The sequence below is a fragment of the Alternaria atra genome, assembly GCF_907166805.1.
Source record: "Alternaria atra isolate CS162 genome assembly, contig: 21, whole genome shotgun sequence".
Lineage (NCBI taxonomy): Eukaryota > Fungi > Ascomycota > Dothideomycetes > Pleosporales > Pleosporaceae > Alternaria > Alternaria atra.
Window position 1 is genome coordinate 4,615,600 of NW_025091319.1, and position 20,958 is coordinate 4,636,557.

General features: G+C 51.5%; 8 protein-coding genes across 8 annotated transcripts; 5 read left to right on the top strand and 3 right to left on the bottom strand.

Moving 5' to 3' along the window:
- Nucleotides 1-807: 807 nt before the first annotated feature.
- ALTATR162_LOCUS1971 (uncharacterized protein) lies at nucleotides 808-4,295 on the top strand (the record flags this gene model as incomplete). The annotated part of the gene is made up of 5 exons (XM_043309573.1): nucleotides 808-990; nucleotides 1,044-1,263; nucleotides 1,312-1,487; nucleotides 1,535-4,029; nucleotides 4,088-4,295. The coding sequence occupies 5 exons, from the start codon at nucleotides 808-810 to the stop codon at nucleotides 4,293-4,295; spliced, it is 3,282 nt and encodes a 1,093-aa protein (XP_043165508.1).
- A 633-nt stretch (nucleotides 4,296-4,928) lies between these two features.
- On the bottom strand, nucleotides 4,929-6,454 carry ALTATR162_LOCUS1972 (uncharacterized protein; the record flags this gene model as incomplete). Its single annotated transcript, XM_043309574.1, has 5 exons — nucleotides 4,929-5,601; nucleotides 5,654-5,986; nucleotides 6,044-6,215; nucleotides 6,265-6,291; nucleotides 6,346-6,454. The coding sequence occupies 5 exons, from the start codon at nucleotides 6,452-6,454 to the stop codon at nucleotides 4,929-4,931; spliced, it is 1,314 nt and encodes a 437-aa protein (XP_043165509.1).
- A 408-nt stretch (nucleotides 6,455-6,862) lies between these two features.
- On the top strand, nucleotides 6,863-7,444 carry ALTATR162_LOCUS1973 (uncharacterized protein; the record flags this gene model as incomplete). Its single annotated transcript, XM_043309575.1, has 5 exons — nucleotides 6,863-6,923; nucleotides 6,971-7,041; nucleotides 7,097-7,221; nucleotides 7,271-7,331; nucleotides 7,388-7,444. 5 exons carry the CDS (start codon nucleotides 6,863-6,865, stop codon nucleotides 7,442-7,444), a joined length of 375 nt encoding a protein of 124 aa, XP_043165510.1.
- A 1,359-nt stretch (nucleotides 7,445-8,803) lies between these two features.
- ALTATR162_LOCUS1974 (uncharacterized protein) lies at nucleotides 8,804-10,747 on the top strand (the record flags this gene model as incomplete). Its single annotated transcript, XM_043309576.1, has 3 exons — nucleotides 8,804-9,305; nucleotides 9,355-10,640; nucleotides 10,700-10,747. 3 exons carry the CDS (start codon nucleotides 8,804-8,806, stop codon nucleotides 10,745-10,747), a joined length of 1,836 nt encoding a protein of 611 aa, XP_043165511.1.
- A 1,108-nt stretch (nucleotides 10,748-11,855) lies between these two features.
- Nucleotides 11,856-13,412, top strand: ALTATR162_LOCUS1975 (uncharacterized protein; the record flags this gene model as incomplete). Its single annotated transcript, XM_043309577.1, has 5 exons — nucleotides 11,856-12,284; nucleotides 12,333-12,447; nucleotides 12,545-12,686; nucleotides 12,744-12,770; nucleotides 12,818-13,412. The coding sequence occupies 5 exons, from the start codon at nucleotides 11,856-11,858 to the stop codon at nucleotides 13,410-13,412; spliced, it is 1,308 nt and encodes a 435-aa protein (XP_043165512.1).
- Nucleotides 13,413-14,170: 758 nt separating this feature from the next.
- Nucleotides 14,171-15,832, top strand: ALTATR162_LOCUS1976 (uncharacterized protein; the record flags this gene model as incomplete). The annotated part of the gene is made up of 3 exons (XM_043309578.1): nucleotides 14,171-14,349; nucleotides 14,478-15,555; nucleotides 15,611-15,832. 3 exons carry the CDS (start codon nucleotides 14,171-14,173, stop codon nucleotides 15,830-15,832), a joined length of 1,479 nt encoding a protein of 492 aa, XP_043165513.1.
- Nucleotides 15,833-18,040: 2,208 nt separating this feature from the next.
- On the bottom strand, nucleotides 18,041-19,240 carry ALTATR162_LOCUS1977 (uncharacterized protein; the record flags this gene model as incomplete). Its single annotated transcript, XM_043309579.1, has 1 exon — nucleotides 18,041-19,240. One exon carries the CDS (start codon nucleotides 19,238-19,240, stop codon nucleotides 18,041-18,043), a length of 1,200 nt encoding a protein of 399 aa, XP_043165514.1.
- A 564-nt stretch (nucleotides 19,241-19,804) lies between these two features.
- Nucleotides 19,805-20,840, bottom strand: ALTATR162_LOCUS1978 (uncharacterized protein; the record flags this gene model as incomplete). The annotated part of the gene is made up of 3 exons (XM_043309580.1): nucleotides 19,805-20,516; nucleotides 20,570-20,625; nucleotides 20,670-20,840. 3 exons carry the CDS (start codon nucleotides 20,838-20,840, stop codon nucleotides 19,805-19,807), a joined length of 939 nt encoding a protein of 312 aa, XP_043165515.1.
- Between the last annotated feature and the right edge of the window lie 118 nt (nucleotides 20,841-20,958).

Below are 20,958 nucleotides of genomic sequence, written 5' to 3' on the forward strand. Positions count from 1 at the left end.
CCCAAATACCTAGCCCGTTCCATCAGCATCTAACAGCACAGTTTATGTTGGAATTAGAAATCTCTATTATGCTAACGTCCGTGTCGGATAGAGTCACTACTTTTGGGGTGCTTTGTAGCCGCCTGGTCTTCATCATGACCCTATCCAAGGAAGAAAATAAACAAGTGTAGATATACTTCTTGCTGTCTGCAATATCACATGACAAGAAAACACAAGATACCTAACACTAACGTAGGATTCCACCATATCCATCCATCTATATTAGATGTTTAACCAGTTTGTTGTAGGCTGCGAAGCCATCTCTGCCTGTTCGGTTTCTTCATTGCATAGGGTGCCGTCTCCACGTTTTCGATGCCATCTGACCCATTCCTGTTCCTTCATGTCCCTTCAGAAACCTTTCAAGTACACGGATAGCCCAAGAAGAGGTTCCGCGTGCACATGCAGTCGGTGAAGAGTGCAAACTAGCCAATGACATGGCGGGGTTGTATTCTACACGCACCCTTGTTTTTTTGGACATGGCTCCGACTCGCGAAGCCAGCCCCGCCAAAACAATTGATGAATGAAATTATTTCTACGGCAACGCTGAAACCACACAAAGCCCCCGATTCTGCCGCCGACCGACGTTCTGTACTAGAGCACACGCTGCTTCTGCATATTTTCACGGCAGCAGGGGCGCGACTTTGAACCACGTCACACGCGCTCCGCAAGCACTACCGACCAAGCGACCATAATCCCTTGCCTGCGAACAACAACACACCCAACTGGGGCCGCTCCCCACGATACACACGACGAATACACACATACGACATGTCTGTCCTCCCTGCCGAGGTGCATACCGCGCTGGCAACCCTGCTGCAGGGTCTACAGTCGCCGGACAATGTTCAGCGTACGGCCGCCGAGCAGCAGTTGAACGAGGAATGGGTTGCCCAGAGGCCCGAGGTGCTCTTGATGGGCCTTTCGGAGCAGATTGAGCTGGCGCAAGACACTTCAGTACGACTCCAGTCTGGTGGAAATCATGCATCTTAGCTTACAAGCCGTGGCAGACAAGGACATTTGCCGCCGTCATCTTCAGGCGACAGTCGTCGAAACCGCGAAAGGCGCCCTCTGGCCAGACCGCCGACCTCTTCCTGACCCTCAACGCCCCCGAGCGAGAAGCCATACGCGCAAAACTGCTCCAGTGCCTCGCCAATGAGACCGACAACTCGGTGCGCACCAAGGTTGGAGATGCAGTTGCCGAGCTCGCACGCCAGCACACAGATGAAGGTACGAGGAAAACGGTACACCTCACAAAACATGTCTAAATCCACCTAGGTGTTGCATGGCCAGAGCTGCTGGGCGCATTGTTCCAGGCAAGCCAATCCGCAGACCCCGCGCAACGTGAGAACGCCTTCAGGATATTTTCGACAACCCCGCAGATCATCGAGAAGCAGCACGAAGATGTGGTCATGACTGCCTTCAAGGGCGGCTTTGCCGACAGCGAGACATCGGTACGCTTTCCACATGCACCTGGACCTTCTCAACTTACACTGCACAGGTCCGAATCGCATCCGTCGAAGCCTTCGCATCCTTCTTCCGCTCCATCACCAAGAAGGCACAAACCAAGTACTACTCCCTCATCGGTGAGATATTAAACATTCTGCCACCCATCAAGAACTCTGGCGATGCAGAGCTCCTCAGCAAGGCCCTCATCTCGCTCATCGATCTTGCTGAAGTCGCGCCCAAGATGTTCAAGCCTCTGTTCAACAGCCTCGTTCAGTTCAGCATCTCCGTCATCCAGGACAAGGATTTGGGGGAGACGGCCCGACAGAACGCTTTAGAGCTCATGGCTACATTCGCAGACAACGCGCCACTCATGTGCAAGAAGGATTCCAACTTCACCAACGACATGGTCACCCAATGTTTGTCTCTGATGACCGACGTTGGCGCTGATGATGACGATGCTGAAGAATGGAACGTTTCCGAAGACTTGGACGAAGAGAGCGACTCCAACCACGTTGCTGGTGAGCAATGTATGGATCGCCTGGCAAACAAGCTCGGTGGACAAGCCATTCTTCCCCCGACTTTCAACTGGCTACCCCGCATGATGACTTCTTCAGCGTGGCGCGACAGGCACGCAGCTCTCATGGCAATATCAGCCATTTCCGAGGGCTGCCGTGAATTAATGGTTGGCGAGCTCGACAAGGTGCTGGACCTCGTTCTACCTGCGCTCCGAGATCCCCATCCGCGTGTGCGATGGGCTGCCTGCAATGCTGTCGGTCAAATGTCGACTGACTTTGCTGGCACCATGCAAGAGAAGTACCACCAGGTCGTCCTGCCAAACATCATCCCGGTCCTTGAGTCCTCCGAACCTCGTGTGCAAGCGCACGCTGCCGCCGCTCTGGTGAACTTCTGCGAGGAGGCTGAAAAGAACATTCTTGAGCCATATCTTGACCAGCTGCTCAACCACTTGCTCATGCTTCTGCAGAGCCCCAAGCGCTTTGTGCAGGAACAAGCCTTGTCTACCATTGCCACTGTTGCGGATTCTGCAGAGGCTGCCTTCTCCAAGTACTACGATACCCTTATGCCCCTTCTCTTCAACGTCCTACAGGAAGAGCAATCAAAGGAATACAGGCTTCTTCGCGCGAAGGCTATGGAGTGCGCAACACTTATTGCTCTCGCTGTCGGAAAAGACCGTATGGGTCAGGACGCGCTCAATCTTGTACAACTGCTTGGCCGGATTCAGAACAGCGTCTCCGAGCCTGATGACCCACAAGCCTCCTATCTGCTTCACTGCTGGGGCCGCATGTGCCGTGTGCTAGGACGCGAGTTTGTTCCTTTCCTCGCTGGTGTCATCCCGCCACTGACCGAGCTTGCTGGAGCCAAGGCTGACATCCAACTTCTTGATGACGAAGAACAAGTTGCTCAGATCCAAGATGAAGAAGGCTGGGAGTTGGTCCCACTCAAGGGTAAGGTTATTGGAATCAAGACTAGCATCCTCGATGACAAGCACATGGCCATCGAACTCATCGTCATCTACGCGCAAGTGCTGGAGGATGCTTTCGAGCCTTACGTGAACGACATTATGGAGAAGATCGCTCTTCCAGGTCTGGCCTTCTTCTTCCACGACCCCGTACGGGTCGCATCCGCCAAATGTGTCCCGGCACTATTGAACGCGTACAAGAAGGCCCACGGTCCGGAGTCAACAGAGCTCGGTGCACTGTGGGGACGTACTGTCGAGCGCGTCCTTGAAGTTCTCAGCACCGAGCCCGCCATTGATACCCTTGCCGAGATGTACCAGTGCTTCTACGAGTGTCTAGAGTGCATTGGCCGCAACTGTCTGACAGACGCACACATGACTACATTCATTGAGTCCGCTAGAAGCGTGCTTCAAGACTACAACATTCGCGTCAAAGAACGCCTGGAGGAGCAAGCCGAAAATGAAGATGGCGAGGAAGCCTCAGAAGATATTCTCTTCGCTATCGAGGACGACCAGAATCTTCTGTCGGACATGAACAAGGCGTTCCACAGCATTTTCAAGACTATGGGCACTGCATTCCTGCCCCATTGGGCAGGTTTGATCGAGTTCTACAGCATGGCCGTTGTCAACCCCGATCCTACTCAGCGTCAATGGGCGATTTGCATCTACGACGATGTGCTAGAGTTCTGTGGACCAGAGTCGTGGCAATACAAAGATCAAATCATCCAACCCCTCATTGACGGTATGCAGGACGAGGTTCCTGCTAACCGCCAGGCAGCCGTGTATGGTGTTGGTGTCGCAGCCCACAAGGGAGGAGAGAACTGGTCAGAATTTGTTGCTGCCTCCCTAGAGACGCTCTTCCAGGTCACACAGAGGCCCAATGCCCGCGCGGACGACGACATCTTTGCGACAGAGAACGCATCGGCTGCGATCGCCAAGATCCTACACTACAACGCAAGCAAGGTTGCGAATTGGGATAGCGTCGCCGCAGCCTGGATCGACACCCTCCCAATTACCAACGACGAGGAAGCTACTCCATACGCATATGCCTTCTTAGCCCAGTTGATCGAACAGTAAGTTTACCTGGTATTGTGCAGGATACGCAAGGGAGCCCCGCTAATTGTTTTATAGGCAAAACCAGGCTGTATTCTCCCAACCCGCAAAGGTCTTCAATTACGTTGTGCAAGCTCTCGAGGCCGAGACTCTGCAAGGACAGACCGCGAACCGCGTCGTCGCATCCGTAAAGGCGCTCATACAGGCGACTAGCACCGATTTAGGCCAAGCTGCTGCGACTCTGACACCGGAGCAGCAGCGTACCGCGCAAGCTTACTTTAGCTAGAGACTGAGTAGGCTATTCTCGGACGATCAACTTTACGGACTTGTGGAACTTCATCCATATGGGACACGATGCATGAGCGGCGTTCGATTTGGAATTGTGACGTGAGCACATTAGCATGAAGACAGTATGCAAGGACATGACGTGAGGGTCTCTGAGCTTCATCATGATGATTGACAAGGCTGGCGAAGTGTAGAGTGGCATTGTTTTCACGGCGGAATGCTTGTTTTGGTTAGGTTAGGTTAGGTTAGGTCAGGTCAGGTTAGGCTTACACAGATTCCCCCCCAATGCTTCCCCTTCATCCCCTCACCCACTCCGATTGTGCTATGGATTAGACTCGGCCGGTCTGGCTTAGTGTAGAGAAATAAGGCATCATCACTCAATCACCTTTACCTCATAATGTGATGATCCAATACGGTATACAGTTTCCTCTTCTTGACACTTGAAATGAGGCTGGCTTGGAGTAAAGTGTAATTGCCAAAACTGACAAGGAAGAAAGGCTCAAGTTGATCATGTATTCGAAGCATCAACGCCGGCCGGTCCGTCTACGGCCTGGAACCGCTATGCTAGAAGGGGATATAAACACCAAAAGCGCCTCGAAGATATACAGCACCGTCTTAGATAACGACAACCCGGTTACGCGCCCTCACTACCAAACTCCTTTGTCCACTCGGCGCTGCGCTTCAGATCCTCGCCGCTAACAGTCGGTCTTGAAGCCTTGATCGCCTTGACAAAGTCTTTAACCTTGAGAGGTGGCTCGAGCAGCTGATCGCCATCTAAATCTGTCCATGACTTCTCCTCTGCTTGTGGATCGCCAGGTGAGCACGGTGTCCACTTTGTTTGGCCATCGACTTGGACAGGCTTGTAGTGAGTCGCCGTCTGGATCAGACGTACGGGCTGCATGAGCGCGTCTTGTACCGCGATCGAGATATCAGACCCAGAATATCCCTCACTGAGCTCCGCCAGCTTCTTGTAGTCGGCCTGGTTCAGCTCGCAAGGTGTGTTGCCGACTGCGAGCTCGAACATCCTCATTCTGGCAGGGGTATCTGGCAGCGAAATATGAACTCTTCGCTGGAATCGTCGTCGAATGGCAGAGTCGAGCTGCCAGGGGATGTTGGTCGCGCCGAGAATGAGTACGCCCTTTGAGTCCTTGCCTACACCATCCATCTGCACTAGCAGTTCCGTCTTGATACGTCGTGATGCTTCCGACTCTCCTTCACCTCGAGGTCCGCAGAGGGCGTCAATTTCGTCGATGAAGATGATCGAGGGCTTGTTTTCGCGAGCCATGCCGAAGAGCTGTTTAACGAGCCTGATATTATGTCAGTTGTTGCGTTGCATGAAGTTCGACTGTCTCAACCTACCGTTCTGATTCACCCATCCATTTGCTGACGAGATCGGAACTGGAGACACTGAAAAATGTGCTGTTCGCCTCGGTAGCGACCGCCTTTGCCAAGTAACTCTTACCCGTACCAGGTGGTCCGTAGAGTAATATGCCCTTCCATGGTTGTCGCTTGCCAGTAAACAGATGTGGAAACTTGATGGGTAGAATCACGGCTTCCTTGAGTGCTTCTTTCGCCATCTCCAGACCTGCTACGTCTTCCCATCGAATATTGGGCTTCTCCGAGAGGATGGCGCCTGCGAGCGCACCGCGGAGCTTTTTGGAGTCGGCGTCTTGTTCGCCTTCATCCTCGTCACTGTCAGAAGTTAATGGTGAGATCTCAGGACTTTCGAACTATGGAGTGAGTGCGTACCCTCCGCCCTTTCCACTTCCGCCCGCTGATTTGCCATTGGAGCCCATGGCTGCTGGCTTCTTGCGATTCGAGGCGTCGTTTTGATTCAAATGTTGCTTGAGCTTCTCAGCGCGCTCCATGTACTCGGCGACCTTGCCGCGGATCATGTCCTTGGACTTCTGGTTCTTCTCCCCTGCTGAGTGTTAGCATGCCTACCGATCCCAAGAAGATGGTCATAGTACATTTGAGAGCGAGCATAAAGAGCTCAACTGCATGAGAAATTAGCGTCCAAAACCAAACGGGCTATCCTTTGGGCTACTGACGAGCGCTGTAGTACAGCTGATATGCCTTCTCATATTCCCCTGCCGTGTCCGTTTCAATTGCCTTTTTGACCGTTTCGATGGCCCGGCCGAGAAAGTCGGCGTTACTCATAGCTGAGATCGGAGGTTTGTGGAGGCTTCAGCGAGTATGAACTTGAGGCGCGCGCCGATTGAGTTGTGAACGATCGATGTATGGGCGGCGAAGGGCGATCCGGGTGGGGCAATCGCGTGTTGTTTGCCGGTGTTTTCGCGAGGCAAGGGCGACTGTATGAGATGACGGCGGAGGTGTCTGCTTGGGGTGACGATATTCGGGCAGGAAAACACTCGAGATTTGCTTGTCGGGATCGGCTTTGCGGTCGTACACAGGAGCCCTGGAGGTGACCATCGTTCTAGGTACGGCCAAGGCACCTAGCCCCGCGTTGCTTCTAACCGCATTGGGAAAGTTCAGCATCCCACTCGCGACTTCCGAACAAGACTGCACCAAACTTTCTGTAACGCGTTACTCAGCATCACCAAAGCCATGGCGGACGTGCAAAAGAAGCTCCAGGCACTTTCTGATAGCTACCAAGGCCTCCAGGCTGGTAAGTCACTTGCGCAGCTTGGAAATTGTTGGCTAATCTCGGAACAGAGCTCGGAACTGCAGTAGAGGCACGCCAGAAGCTCGAATCGCAGCAGCAGGAGAATAGTACGGTTAAGAAGGTGGGACACACCACAACACACGCGCCGTCGGAATCTGTACTCATCGGTGTCGCAGGAGTTTGACATACTCGACGACGATGCCAACATCTACAAGCAGATCGGACCAGTGCTGTTGAAGCAGGACAAGACAGAGGCGGTCATGTCGGTTAATGGTCGCCTCGAGTTCATCGACAAGCAGATGTGAGTGGGCTGGGTGACATGAAATTGGGTCTTGTCTGACTGGAAGCAGCAAGGATATCGAGAAGCAGATCCAGGGAATACAAGACAAGAGCGAGAAGATCAAGGGCGAGGTATGCGTTCCGAACGCGTCTAGTTGTGGTGCGCGTAATGCTAACAAACGAGCCAGATCATCCAGATACAGTCGGCCGCACAGCAGTCACAACAAGCAGCGGCATCATCATGAGACTGAGCATGGCAGATGTAAAACAATAAGATACCCATTACGAGCGAGAGAGATTTTGCATCCGCGCAGGTGGATTTATCTGCTTTGTGGCCACGTCCCTTCTCTGATGTGACCAGTGCATTTGGCCCATATCAAAATCAGGTCACAGTCTATGAAACCAACCAGCTACCCATTCTACCCTGATAAACGTCCAAGCCTAAAGATGGCTAGTGGTCTACGTTAGCATACTAATAAAATATGGCATGATAACTCCTCGAGGTCAGACTTTGAGTATTAAGTGTTGCCAACATTTACAAAGCTCTTAATAGATGCAGCGGTTGTAGGTTCTGCCGTTAGTGCATGTACCTGCCGGGCATCAGATGTCATATCAGGCAATAAGTGGGTCCCCCTCAGGCATCGACGACACTCCTGCAATGACAGAACACGACTTGAAGACGCGCGACGTCTATACCCGTGGCTCCGAACGATTAGCTTTAGCTACAAGCGGCGCATGAACGCGTCTCGGGAAGAATTTCTTTTGTTTCTCGGAGCGTTTGACGGCGCGGCTCGCCAACAAGCAGTAGGGCACGGCAGAGAAGCTATTACAGGAAGGGTGCGATACGTATGCTTCTGTTGCTGACAGCCTGCCATCGAGTGGCTGCCATGGACAGTGCGTCTGAGCGTTTGCTCTGGCTCGAAACAGTGAAAGTGCCATGTGGTTCGGTGGGCGTGTGGAGTGGTGTGCGGAGATGTTCCACGGACACTCGAAGGCTTCACAGGCAACCATTACCACCTCAGGATAGTCGGAGACAACAATCAAAGCCATCCAAGAAGACACCTTGTACGCACGTCTGCCCCATTTGTCTGTAACAGGTGAGCACCAGCGCTAGAAGAGTCGAGCCGTTGCTTCAGCCTTGCGCAGGGTTCCGTGATTGGCTGCGCGCTAACGAACCAACGCCTTTTCGAGCGATGAGACCTTCACACCGTCCTCCCCCTTCACGTCTTGCAGTGAGCTCTTCCGCTCTTCCACCTCTCTCTCGCTGACGTTTCCCTTCTCTGTACCTTGATATATTACGGTGTCTCTTCTTATTGCGCTGCTTGCCCGTGCATCACCGCAAAGCGCATCCCCTGCATCCATCAGCCCTCCCGCGAAACTGTTACTCCCCTGATATCTCGCATCTCGACGTCCTTTGAGGCACAGCTGGGACTGCAGGACTCGTGTGCACACATTACTACCCCCACCCGTGTACTCGGCTACCCACACTGTATGTTTGCTCGCATTCCATGTGCGAGTAGTTGTACCCGCCTGGCCATACTGACCGGAGGACAGAATTTCAACCTCTCCACTGCAAACCACAGGCTACCACTTCCACCGCCACCATGTCTGCCAGTCATATAGCCGCGAACAGAAACAGCACTCCCGAGGGCTCCAGCTCGCTCCGCCCGCCCCAAGCCCGAACTTCCCTCGGTGCTAATCACCATCTTCGTGCCTCAGCTGATCTAGGCGGCTTCCCCTCCCCTCTTGCCAACCGTGGAATTCGTCCCGCTTCCGAGATCTATTTCGGTCGCAACAACACACAGTCGGGCAACCCTGACGAGATGGAACGCGCTGCTCAGCAGTGGCTCGCCGACATTGACCAGTATGAAACCACACTCGAAGAAATGGCGACCGCGACTCTCGACCAGGACTTCAAGGACGAGCTGAGCGCTATAGAGCAGTGGTTCCGCGTCCTCAGCGAAGCCGAGAGGACCGCAGCGCTCTATGCTCTGCTGCAGCAGACGACCCAGGTGCAGATTCGCTTCTTTATTCAAGTCTTGCAGCAGATGTCCAAGAACGTGCCCATGTCTGGAGTTCTGTCTCCTGCTAACTTTGGAGAGAAGGGTGAGTTAGATGGTTTCTAGGGGCTACTTCCCATGCTGACATGCACCAGATCCCATGACACAGAAATTGAGCGACGCCATGAGCAAGCTCAGCACGGGTGAAAACCGTCATTCCATGGGTCTCGGTCGTCCTCCGCCATCCCCGGGGGCTGGAAAACGCAACTCGGGCTTGGAGACATCCCAGATCAACCGCATGTTCCCGGACGCCGCGGCTGCCATCGCCAAGCAGAAGGCTGAATTTACCGATGTGGTCGGTGTTGCGCCGGCATCCAACCGTAATAGCACCGTCGGAGATCGCAGCTCTCTAGCGGCTCCTACCATCTCCGCCCCCGAAGATAACAGCAAGCGGGAGAACAACGCTCCGCCAGCATCACCCTGGAACGAGGGTGCCAATCGCCCCAAGTCTTCGGGCCAGCAGCAACACCAGCAGCCGCCCATGGGCCAGTTCTCTCAACCACCTCCATCCGCCGGTCTTCGCTCGCCCCGTCTCCCCCTCCAGAACGACAGCAACAATGTCCAGACCACCACGCTGAATGCGCTCGAGGCCAATTCGTCCAACATGCCACTCCTTTCGCCTTCTTACGCCCCAGGTGGAAGTTGGGCCTCTCAATTGAGCACTCCCATGGTCGCCAACTTTCAGCAGTCAAACAACCAGGCTGATATGGTAGCCAACGCCACTGCTATGAAATTGGCTGCGTTGTCTACTGTCAACAACCGCATCCAGCTGGACGATGTGCGCAAGTTCCGCCGCGCCCGATCTTCGGACAATGGGCCCATGTCCCCCGGCATGCCTCAGATGGGCAATGGAAATATCCTTATGACTAACGAGCTGGGCCAAGTATTGACTCCACAGCAGGCGGCTGCTCTTCAGGCCCAGCAATTGGCCGCTATGCAAGGTCGCCGATCTCGACCTAGCTCCCCTGGCTTCGCGATGCAGGGTCAGGGCATGGGTGCTATGGGTAACTTTACCTCGCCTCAGGCTAACGGATTCTTGGCTGCTGACTACGGCGGTGGTATGATGAACAACGGCATGGGCGCGCTGAACCTCGCTCAGTTTGGTCTTGCTGGTGGTAGCAATGACGGCCATGGCTTCCTCGGTGACAACATTGATCGTGGTCGATCTCCCCGAGGCCGTCGTGGTAGCTCGAAGCCTCCGGAGGACCCTACCGACCCTGGACTGCTTTCGGACATTCCCAACTGGCTTCGGAGTCTCCGCCTGCACAAGTACACAGATAACCTGAAGGATCTCAAGTGGCAGGAGCTTATCGAGCTCGATGACGAAGGCTTGGAAAAGCGTGGCGTCAATGCTCTTGGTGCGCGTAGAAAGATGCTGAAGGTATGCAACACCGCATCATGTGAGATTACAGATTTCAGACAGCTAACATAGTATTGCAGGTCTTTGAACAGGTTAAAGAGGCCCAGGATCATGGCAAGCTGCGATAAGCTCGCAACTTGTCTCCGCTGCTTTCTCGTCTTCGATTATAGATATACGATGGAAAAGCGACAACCCCAGCTGGTACGGATTATGCCCGTCAGGTCTGGAACGCATATGATTACATGTTTGGCATTGAGACCCGATTTGGATGTTGCTACGTTGGCCTGTCGTATCATGAAGGCTGCATGTGGACTTATTAGTGCGATTATTTCTAGTTTATGGTAGGGTAGAAAGGCTTGCGAGTGTACGGGAATAATGATGACACTATACGTGTTTACGCAGCTGAAGACAAGCGTTGTGCCATATGTGATCATATTTCTTAATCATTACCAGCACATGTCTACATTTTTTGGTTTGTATTAGGCTGTACGAAGGACCGGCCCCCAACATGCACGTCCGACTCTTGCCGACTCGGCAGGCGCGGCCTCCAGCTTGGAAGGCGGCACGGTGTATAACCAGTCAGATCAGCCCTAAGCATCGTGCTTACCTCTTATTCTCTCCAGTATGAACTCCTGTATTGAATGATTGTGGTCTTTTCATCATCCTATTGCCGCGCAGGGTGATTCCAGACTACAATCAAGACCCTATAGCAGCCTTCGCGTCCTCTGTTGCCCAGAGATGGAACCATCATCCGATTCGAAACGCGTCGATCGAGTAGTGCTAGCATGCGTACAATGTCGCAGTAGACACGTAAAATGCGACTCTACGCAACCAATTTGCAATAGATGCAGGCGCGACGGGAAAGAATGTGTCTACCAGAAGTCCAGAAGAGGAGGCTTGAACAAGGCTGCACTCGCGGAGCGACGTTTGCGACTGCAGCAGGAGGCTAAGAACGCACACCATGTTGCGGCCGGACGCGATGATTGTCCTAGCGGAAAACCCAACATATCAGCAACATCGCCATCTGATCAATCTAGTCTGGGAACGCTCACGAGCAGCTCGGCAGATGATCCCATACCAGTTATTGTACCCTCTCAAGTTCAACACAACCATATCTCGTTTCAGATCGACAACAACCGACTGTTAGAATTATACTTTGAACACTTCTGGCCTCCCTTCCCAATCGTCCTACCTTTCCATTATCTACAAACTAGGCGCCTACAAGATAACCACGGGATGATCACACTGCTTTCTGTTCTAGAATGGATCGGCTCGATCTACGCGCCCTGGACGTCGTCGGAACCCTATTACATGGCAGCTTTAAAGGCCATCACGTCGCCAAATCTCGCACGTACACCATTCAATGTTCAGGCGCTAATGCTTTTCTCCCTCGCCGAGTTTCATTGCGATTCCAGAGTCGAGGCTCGCAAGAAACTTAGCACTGCCACCGCCATCGCACTAGAACTTCGCATGAATGAAAGAGACTTTGCTCGAGCTTACGGTGAGAGTGATGCAGTGCTGGAAGAGTGTTGGAGACGGACGTACTATATCCTTTACATTGTGGATCAACATTTCGCGGTCGTGACGAATACGCCATTCCATTCATTGCTTTCAATATCGAACACGGTTGATCTTCCGTGCGACGATGAGCATTTCGAGTCAGGAGTAGGTTGGAATGGTATGCAACTATGGTTGAAATGTTAACATAAGCAGAATATCCCACCTGTAGCGACCTGGTCTGAATACCAAGTTCGTGAGTTTGCGGAAGTTGAGGTGATCTATTCGTCAATAGTGTATCTGTACGACGTCGCTATGGTCATCGCTTGTGGTAAGTACGTTTCACAGGGAGACGTATCCATAGACAACAATTACTTACCTCACCTACTGAATGACAACGACTGTGGCTTAGACACTGACGACATCAGTCATGAACACCTTTCTCGACACTGGTGTAGTAAACGAGGCCCTGGTCGAGAACTGCGACACGAAACTCGCGATCTGGTCATCGTTGCTTCCGGCTTGTAAAAAGGATCCACTTCGTCTAGATGGCCAAATCGATGAGGTGATGTATACTATACGAGCAGCAAGTGCAACCCAGGATATTCGCTGATGATACGTGCATAGGTTCATGGCGCATATGTGTGCTGCAATGTAGCTGACCCCTTCATGTGTTGCTGCTGATGTACTGATTACGACAGAACCACCTCAACACTACACCGGCCTTTCTCGTCACTGGGATACTGTCCCGAAGAGATGGCCACGCGAGCTTTCCTAGCACCTTCTCCTTTCACACTTGCACCGAAAGCTGGACGAAACGCACATACCGCACGTGTGCTCAGGGCGACAGAGATACATACCAAGCTCCTCGCAATCCCCTGCGCTTTTGAAAAGCATAACATCTTCACCATGTGTATCACCTCACAACTAGCAGCTGTACAAGTATCTGCGTGTACCTACCTACTGGACGGGCATGCGCTGTCGATAGCGCAAGATCGTGTCCGTCTGAGCATCGGCTTCCTAAACACAATGGCCACTCTCTGGCCTCTCGGAAAGAAGATGGCAAAGGAGGTTCGGACTATCGCGCGGTCAAGTCTTGTCGGTACCTACACCCAGCATACGGTGGCCATGGATGCGGGACACGCGGTTGCTGAGATCGACTTACCGCGCGATGAAATCGTGTGGCCTGTTGATCCTTCGGCACAGGTAGATATTTACTCTGGTATCGTGCTCCCTATCGATTGGGATACAACGGCTTTTAGTTATCCGTCCTTGACATCATCTGGGCTGGTATGAGCGTGTCTATCTGCTTACGAATACAAATCTCCACTTGAATGGTTTTAATGGGTGATGAGAGGGTGTTGAGGGACATGTTTCCGGATCAGCGCTGATCTGCACAACAATGTGCAATGTGATGCAATCGCGTCTAGAGTTCCCGCTACAACGATTGTCTGGTCGGACAGACGACTAAGGACTAATCGCATTGCCTAAGCGATTACATGACAGCGGCCTAATACGATCGAGGAAGAATGCTGTCCACGCCACTTCACGCAAGGGGCACGTGAGCACCCCCATCCTTCGTATGATGTCTCCCCCAACCTTGGAGCGTTGGCAGACAACAAACCAGAGTAACGTGTGGTTCGTTATCAGTTGTCCAGTGGCCATATCTGTGTTACAGGCAGGGAAGCCCTCGACGTCATACCATAAATAGCTAGCTCTGTGCTCCATTGGCTCCAGCCCCCCCGCCATGGATCTGCCCGCCGGCATGTCGTCCAGTAGTGGGCCTTTGCAGACTCGTCCGATGTCGAAGCCGACAAATTTAAAGCATGAGCATTTCCCTCTCGTGGCAAAACGAACGTAGTGTACGACAGGATGACGGATCAGACTTTTGGCTAGATGCAACAAGACACGGGACGCTGCCATTTGTTCATCATACCTCCCCCCGAGCAACACTGCGAAGTTCACGCGACAGGCCTTTTCCTCGCGTCGAGCAAGTCAACGATCATCAGCCTTTTAATTCTCCGAGGAACTAGACGAGAACGCTTGACGACACCATGAGCGATATCGAGAAACAGTACGACCAGGCGGTGCCAGATGCTGCGAAAGAGAGCGATGAGATTGGGAGACAGCTAGAGGGGATTGATCCGGTTTTCGAGGCTAAGATTGTGCGCAAGCTTGATCTTTTTGTTATTCCGGTGGTAATGCTGCTGTACTTGCTTAGTTTTCTCGATCGGTGAGTTTTGAAAAATTTCCTACTTTTTACTCTCTGTCTACGATCGGGGCATTGGGATGAGGAAATACAACTTCTCGTGGAATTGGAATTTGTCAACTCACTCAACAACCCCACTAACGCGACTGCAGAGTCAACATCGGCAATGCGCGTCTCTATGGTCTACAGGAAGACCTCAATATGGACGATTCTCAGTTTCAGACTGCGGTTTCGATTCTCTTCGTAACATACATTCTCTCCGAGGTCCCATCAAATCTCGTGTTGAAGAAACTCACACCTTCGCGATGGATAGCGTTTATCACCGTTGCATGGGGTATTATCGCCACTTTGACTGGTATCGTACAGAGCTATGGTGGCCTAATCGCATGTCGCTTGCTTCTCGGTGCCGTTGAAGGAGGCCTGTTCCCTGGAATGGCCGTTTATCTGACATTCTTCTACACCAAGCGCGAACTCGCCCTGCGCATCGGTTACCTCTTCGTCTCCGCTGCCCTCGCTGGAGCCTGCGGAGGTCTCCTCGCTTACGCAATCGGACACTTGGACGGCACGGCCGGCCTCCGCGGATGGCGCTGGATCATGATTATAGAGGGTATTCCCACTTTTGTTCTGGGCATCGCAACCTGGTTTATCCTTCCCAACACTCCGGAAACAGCCTACTTTTTCACTGCCGAGGAGAAGGCTTTCGCTGCAGCTCGTCTCAAGCGCCAAACTGGATACACTAAGAAGGCGGCAGAATTTCACTGGGAAGATGTGAGGAAGTGTGTCAAAGACTGGAAAGTTTGGGTATTCTGCTTCGCGCAGTTCGGGAGTGATACCATGCTTTACGGTTACTCTACTTTCTTGCCAACTATCATCAGGTCGATCAACACTACTGCCAGCAGTGCAATGGTGCAGGTCCTCACTATTCCGTGTTACGCGCTTGGTGCAATCACATATCTGGTCGTTGCGCGTTTCTCGGATAAACAGCAGAAGCGCGGATTTTACAGTATCTTACTCGGTGTGGTCAGTATCGTTGGATACGCCATGTTGATCAGTGATGCTAGCTCTGGCGTTCATTATGCGGGCTGCTTTCTTGTTGCGATGGGATTGTATGTTTGTGTCGGTTTACCATTGGCTTGGCTGCCTACGAACTTGCCAAGATATGGAAAGAGGACGACCGCTACGGGATTGCAGTTGAGTATCGGTAACTGTGCGGGTATTATGAGCGCTTTTGTAAGTTTTCTCTCAGTCGCTAGGGTACCACGAATTGCGTACTAACAAACATCAGATATACCCTACAGCAGATCGACCTCGTTTTATTAAGGGTCATGGTATCACAATGGCCATGGTGGGTTTTGCTTGTATATGTTATGCTGTTATGTGGTTCCAGCTTAGGCATATCAACTCGAGACGTGAGAAGGGTGAGGAAGAGCACTTGGTCGAGGGGATGACTGAGGAGGATGTCGCGGAGATGGGTGACGATAGTCCAAGATTCAGATACACTATCTGAGGGGACGTGGGAGGTGACGAGTTGACGATAGTTGTTGTTAATAACACTAAGCATCAACTACTGGGTCAAATGATGTAAAACTGGTCATAAAACCTACATGTGAGATATTTGAGAAGCAAGTACAGCTTCAGTCGTGTCAGTAGACACCTATTTAGAGTGATTGACATTGAGGGGAGCGCCTGTTTATGCGTTGATACGCTTTATTGTGCGAGGGAAGCGGTCTGCAATTGACTGGGCTTACCGTCTTCACTCCTATGCAAAGAAGGTGGTTAGCGATACGTTCCTCATCCTCCAAAAGCCACAGGGAAGAAGAGGGATAGAGGTAAGAGAAGTAATACGAATAGGCTAGATGGGGCGTAGAGTGGTAAGGCAGAATCTGCTAACATGTAAACATTCACAACAAGTAGTCATTAATACACAGACAACGCGTCTAGTCGAATAGGCTTGCGCAGTTCCTTTTCGATTTCATTCCTGACATATATAGTCTCCCTACATTGTTCAGGGCAATATGAGTCTCTATCGAAAGGACCACCAACAACAAATGTCGATGGCACAATTATTAGCGCTACTGTACAATATACTTATCAAATGCGCTTAGCGTATCCGCAACAGTCGTGCCGTTCCAAGCATAGTCGAGCCTACATAGGACAATACAGTTAGTATACTACAACTAAGATCATACTTAGTATTCAGAGTTTCTCTTACTACAGAATTATTAGCATGTTACAAGAATTCTATTCGGGGGGCTTTACCATTATCTTGTATGTTTCATCTCCAAGACCTGAAAGGGTGTGTGTCGGGCTATCTTCCAGAGTCAAAAGATCCGGCCTTACGCAATCTTGGCTATCGAAAGCAATGTTGCTTGACCTCCTTTTATTGATAAAGCTGTAGCCCGCTCCCGTGTACGGTAGGTTGTCGACATCTGCACCATGGCAGACTAGGTCTTTGCCATTTGAGTCGAATACATGAACTACTTCTCTACAGTTCCCGCCCTTATACGACTTAGTGCTTAGTCTCCAGTTTGTGGGAATGGCATGGAATGAGTAAGCCCATGATATGCCGCCGGTGGCATAGCACCGGTCAGGCTCTGCGTTCGTGAACGTGATACTGTTACCACCACCGCAGTGTGACTCAGCGTGCACTTGAATATCGATAGCTGACACTGCAGCAGTAAGGGCAGGGATAGAGGTAAGGTATTGCACATTGAAAAGCCGAGGAGAACAGTAGTCTTATAAGGTATGAGGCCGAAGTTTGTGGACGAGAGATCAATGGTGCGAAGATGATGCCTTGTTAATCCGCTCCAGTTCACCCCTTTATACTTGTGTTCTCTACACACGTAAGACGATGCACATGTATGCTCTATCACTCAGCTTACCGGATGTAACGTTCAAAGCTCCACAAAGCAGACGGCAAATCGAGCTTTACAGGGCGGTAAGGAAGGCAACTCGGCTTCAGAAAAAACAAGCATAATAATTAACGACACGAGAGTGAGGCCAGAGGATTTTGGTCCTTCAAGTGTGAGCGCCAGGGATTGTGACCAACGATTGGGTGCTGAAGCCGTGCCGGGCGTTTGCTGACCCCGTAGCTTGCTGCAACGAGGTGGAGTCTGGGCGAACTCTGGTCTGAAAATTTTAAAAACAATATAGAGAGACATGCGTATACGGAAGGTGAGCGAAGTAATCGTAGTTCGCTTAGCTACTGGTAACTTTGACGTTTGATTTCTCGCACAGGCCTATCTGGCCCCTGTTACGCATCGGCAATGTACCACGCTTTGGGAATATGCTATAGTAAGCCTGTGTTCTAAGGTAGTAACATAATTCTAGAGCTGGAGACCTGAGAGTAGCATCCTCTTCCCCAAGAGATCCTGTTTCACCAGATCATCAGTGAGAGGATATGAATTAGGATCCCATTCCGCTGTGTTGTCTTCCGGGGTTCTGCTTTGTAAAATACCACAATTCTGCCAACATATAGCCATTGCAAGTACGCTTTAGAAGTATCTTTGTTTTTCGAAGTAAGATCAATAGACTTTCGAGGTCGATCCTGCCATATCTGCATCGTAGCAGTCTGAAAGAAAGCAGACGTTTGGCACAACCCATTCTTGTGCACATGAGGTACGCACTCGTCTTTCTTGCTTGCTATTTTGGCTTTAACATCGTAAATTTGGGTGCAGCTTGGGGACCAAACGCCGAGTTTATAGATAGCCATCTATCAAGAAAACCATGTATCCTTCACTTTAAGATTGATCACCGGAGCATGAGCAACACTGTCACGCTTCGGTAATGGCGCAACGTTATCCCTATTCTGCGCAGCACCCTTCTGAAACCACTTCAACCCAGCGACTTCCCAGTACGCCTCCTTAAAAACCTCCGGGTTATCTCGGACATACGCATTACAAGTAGCAACCCCAGTCTTTTTCGCACAAGACTTGTCCCACTCGGCTCCTGCCCATTCACCGCAAAAAGCGGTATTAAAGGTGATCCTGAGATCCTTGAAGCGCCCAGAAAAGTCGCAACCGGAACCACCAAAGTGCGCTATAGGTGTGCCCCAGGCTGATGGATTGGGAGCAGTGGCGTTGGAAGAGAAACTTTCTGTGAAGCCTGGGGAGTCGCGGGGGAAGAACCAAACTGAGATGCTGGTGGTAGTCCATTCCATAGCATAGACACCACCTTGAGCATTGTTGAACTCCGTACCGTACGAGGGGAACGGTGCAGCACCGCTGGTGTCAGTGTTACCGCTACCACCATTTGGGATACCAGACATGATGCCGGGAGCGTGAATGGAACAACCGACATTCTTGAGTTGGCCTGATGCAGCGACATCACAGTCGTCCGTAGACATGAGACCAGTGAATGGTGCCGCATTGATGTCGCCGGCCGCACCGGATCCTCCTCGAGCTGAAGTCGAGTTGTCGACCATGCAACCCGTAGAAGTATGCAAAGTGACCGAGTTACTTTCGTAGTCGTTAACACCCTCAAGGATGTCGACTTCTCCACCTTGAGGCCAATCCGCTGAAGATGACAAAAGCCAAAAGGCCGGCCAAGACCCACACTGTGACGCAGGCATATGACGGATGTCGGCCACTAGCAGTCCGTGATTCCAACTTTTCTTGCTCTCAAGGCGAACAGAAGCGCGGCCAGCAGTATCCTTGGTCGTAAAGTCAACACCCATGAACACAGACTGTGTGTCCTCGAGGTAGCCAACCAGACCCTGCTTGATCGCACATTCCTTGTTTTGATATTTGACAAATCCTGTGGTCGGATCTGGGCCGTCGAAAAAGTCAAAGGCGGAGAAGAAGTTTTTGTAAGTTAGGTCGTCAGTCAGTTCGTACTGCCCGCATCCAGTTTCGTGATCTTCGTGGGCATTGCCCAGGGTGGCCAGCACCGTAACAATGAGTGCTTTTGAGCGCATATTTGAGCGTCTGTCCTACAGAAGCTGATGGTAATGATCGGAATATGCGTGTAAGAAAGGAGCAACGCGGTTCGCGGTGGAAGAATTGTTATGTCCAGAACGACAGTGTGATACTGTGTTGTGGAAAGATGGACGTGAAGTAGAAAGACTGATTTGTGATTGGTCTGAAGGGGACGTTGTGATGGTACAATGTAATACTGTAGCTATGGGACTCACTGTCGCACAATCATCCAATGCTCCTCTAGCTTCTCTATGCTTCTTTATTGTAGTTGTACGCGAACAATAGCAGGGTGATCTATCTGCTCCAGTTAAGAGACGTCGACGTCGTTGGCAGAAGTGAAGGTGAACGCGGAACGACATAAATGGCAAACACGGCATGCGCGTGACAGCTGCGCCTGAAAGCGCTGGTGTGATAGGTATGCAGAATTGCAGAGATTGAACGATAAATAGGCTGATGTTAAGACTTTTGAAGTCGTAACTGCGATCTATGTCAATCGGTCGATTCTTAGGACACCGAAGAGTTACTTAATAGTTACTCACATTCCCATTCACCCACCCCCCTGATCATACTGCCAGACTTTCTCCACCATCCTTCTTACTCTTGGGTACAATCTTCAAGCTGAAGTCTACATGCGGTACTCCTTGGTGTATACTGCTCGTACTCACGATATCAATATCCCCACAGACGTACTTTTCCACGTTATACTCCGTAAGCCCGCCGCTCACCTCAACAAGGAACTGCTTCCTATCTCCAGTTCCTCGTCCCCACTTGTCCTTCAAGTCTTTGGCAGCAATCTGGACACCCTCAGGTGTGAAGTTGTCTAGCATGACGATGTCAGCTCCAGCGGCAATAGCCTCATCGGCTTCATCGAATGATTGGCACTCGACTTCGACTTTGATTGCAAAACCACCCGCCGCTTTGGCTGCTCTCACAGCGTTAGTAATGCTCCCTGCAGCGACAATATGATTATCTTTCAGCATCGTCATCGCGCTCAGATCAACCCGATGCGCGTCCACGCCACCCACTAGCATGCCATACTTCTCCACAAGTCGGAACCCTGGTGTTGTTTTCCTGGTACCTGCAAGGATATTCGGGTAGCCAGCTCCACGTAGAAGAGTGAGGAGGCGGTTAGACTTGGTGGCGATGCCCGAACAGCGGGCAAGAGTATTGAGAGCCACCCGCTCACCTAGGAGGAGGTGGCGAACAGGGCCGCGCACAGTAGCACAGTGAGTTATGGGTTGGAAGGAGGCACCTTCTTTAACGTGCCATTCTACACTAGTAAGTGTCAATATCAGGTCTGACGATGTTTGTTACTATAATAGACGCACGTGCAGCCGAGTTGTCGGAAGACTTCATCGAAGAAGGGGACGCCTGCTACTATGCCCTATCGATGTTAGCTGGAACCGAAGCAAGAAGAGTGACACCCACTTCGCTTTTCCCAAGTAACTTCGCCTCGGACATCTCCTCGCCCACGACGAAGCCACCATAATCGAAGCTCGGTGTGTCCTCTTCCAACCATTCCGAGACTAATCGCTTGTATGTTTGTGGCAGGAGGTGAGCTACAGCACCGTGCGCTGGTGCACCTTCGACTTTGGCCATATTGGTAGAAGGCAAGATATGTCGTGATTTAGATGGAATGTGGTACCAATTGTGCAATTTTGAAGTCAGGCGGCGGCTTAGTATTAAAGTGGTGAGTTCATCGGAATCTTCGTCGGAA